Genomic DNA, 1,833 nt, shown 5'->3' with positions numbered 1-1,833 from the left:
GCTGTGCTATAAGTCAGGAGAGTCGCAGGTTCAAGGCCAGCCTCAGAAACTTAACGAGATGTTCAGCAACTTAGTGAAATCCTGTTTCAAAAAAAATTAGCTGGGCGTGGTGACCCACACTTGTCATCCCAGCATTCAGGAGGCTGAGACTGGAGGAACACAGTTCGCAGACAGCCTCAGCTACTTACTGAGGCCCTCTGCAACTCAGTGAGACCCTGTTTTAAAATAAAGAATAAAAATAGGGTTAGGGGTGTAGCTCAGAGGTAGAGTGCCCCTGGGTTCCATCCTCAGTACTGAAAAAAAAAAAAAAAATATATATATATATATATATATGTGTGTGTGTGTGTGTGTGTGTGTGTGTGTGTGTGTGTGTGTGTGGCTGGGGTGTGGCTCAGAGGTAGATTGCCCCTGGATTCAATCTTCAATATCCAGACACACACACACACACACACACACACACACACACACACACACATTCTGAAATGGGCGTTAGAGGAGACTGGGCAGAACTAGAAAGAAAAAGGACCAAAAAGTAACAGAGAAACAGGCTCTTGGGATTGGTGACCATTTACTCCCCCTCCCCAGGGATGCCCCTCACCTTGTGGAGTCCCGGGTTCCAGCCTCAGACTTTAGGGCGGGTCATTTCAAAGCCCACGTTTGTTTCAGGTTCTGCAAGCAAAGCGCCCTAAGATGTCCTTCAGCGAGCAGCAGTGCAAGCAGCCATGCGTGCCTCCTCCATGTCTGCAAAAGACCCAGGAGCCGTGCCAGGCCCAGGCTAAGGAGGCATGCCTGTCCCCGTGCCAGGACCCCTGCCAAGAGAAACACCCACAGCAAGCTCAGGAGGTGTGCCTCCCTCAGTGCCAGGAGTCAAGCCAAGACCCGTGCCCAGCTCCGTGCCAAGACCCATGTGTGCCCCAGTGTGCCGAGCCATGCCAGGAGCCAGCCCAGACCAAGTGCGTGGAGGTTTGCCCATCGAAAGCCCAGGAGAAGTGCTCGGCCCCTGGCAAGGGAAAGTAGCTGCCTGTCTGCCATCTGGGGTCCGGAAGATGGCCAATAGATGGAAAGCTACCCCAGCCCCTCCTCCGGTGACCTTCTCCCGCGGGTATCTCTGTGTACAATACGCCTTCTTGCCTCCTGACCTCCCCAGGACTTGGTCCATGTCGCTAAAGACAGTTTTCTCTGTATTTCATCAACCTCTGTGAATAGTACTGTTCTCAGCAGTCTGGAGCAAGGTCTCAAATGTAGGAATGGCGTGGTTATCGAGGAAGACTGCTGATAACCCCTAGCATGGCTCCCTCGGGCTAACGACCAAGGATGCCTTCATTCTGCTCCCAGCATGCCTGGCTCTCACTCAAGCCGCAAAACCACCTGAACCTGATGGACTATTGGATCTCACATCGCCCCCACCACGACCGTGGGTGTTAGGAAGAAGAGGTTGGCGGCGGCGCCAAGGTCAAAAATTGGGTAATTTTGTCTCTGCAGCCTAACAGCCAAATGAGATTGGGCATTGGGATGCTGGGTGTGCTTTTGGAAAATAAAACCAACAGGTGTAAGTGATCCAAAAAGCAAATGCAGAAACGCAAGACGGGAGGTCGGGTCCTTGCCAGTCTCTCTGCTTTATCTCTGGTCTGCTCCGGAATGTCCACCATGGACACTTGTAGAGATGTGATTTGTGTCTCTGGGATGCCAGCTGCTTTGTTCTCCGGCTCCCTCATCTTCTCATCCCCGGTGAAGGTACAATATATAATAAAGCTGATTCTAAGGCAAATATCTGCTAATCCTTCATGTGTGTTCTTTTTGATACGGAATCTTTCCTCTCTGATTCTGGGTTCC

The 1,833-nt window shown here is 51.4% G+C and overlaps 1 protein-coding gene across 1 annotated transcript; it reads left to right on the top strand.

The window, feature by feature from the left end:
- Positions 1-690: 690 nt before the first annotated feature.
- On the top strand, positions 691-1,017 carry PRR9 (proline rich 9; the record flags this gene model as incomplete). The annotated part of the gene is made up of 1 exon (XM_080691955.1): positions 691-1,017. One exon carries the CDS (start codon positions 691-693, stop codon positions 1,015-1,017), a length of 327 nt encoding a protein of 108 aa, XP_080548081.1.
- Positions 1,018-1,833: the final 816 nt, after the last annotated feature.

Source organism: Muscardinus avellanarius (genome assembly GCF_963383645.1).
Source record: "Muscardinus avellanarius genome assembly, chromosome: 3".
Classification (NCBI taxonomy): Eukaryota; Metazoa; Chordata; class Mammalia; order Rodentia; family Gliridae; genus Muscardinus; species Muscardinus avellanarius.
The sequence above is the reverse complement of the archived record's forward strand: the minus strand, read 5'-3'. Positions and strand labels throughout refer to the sequence as shown.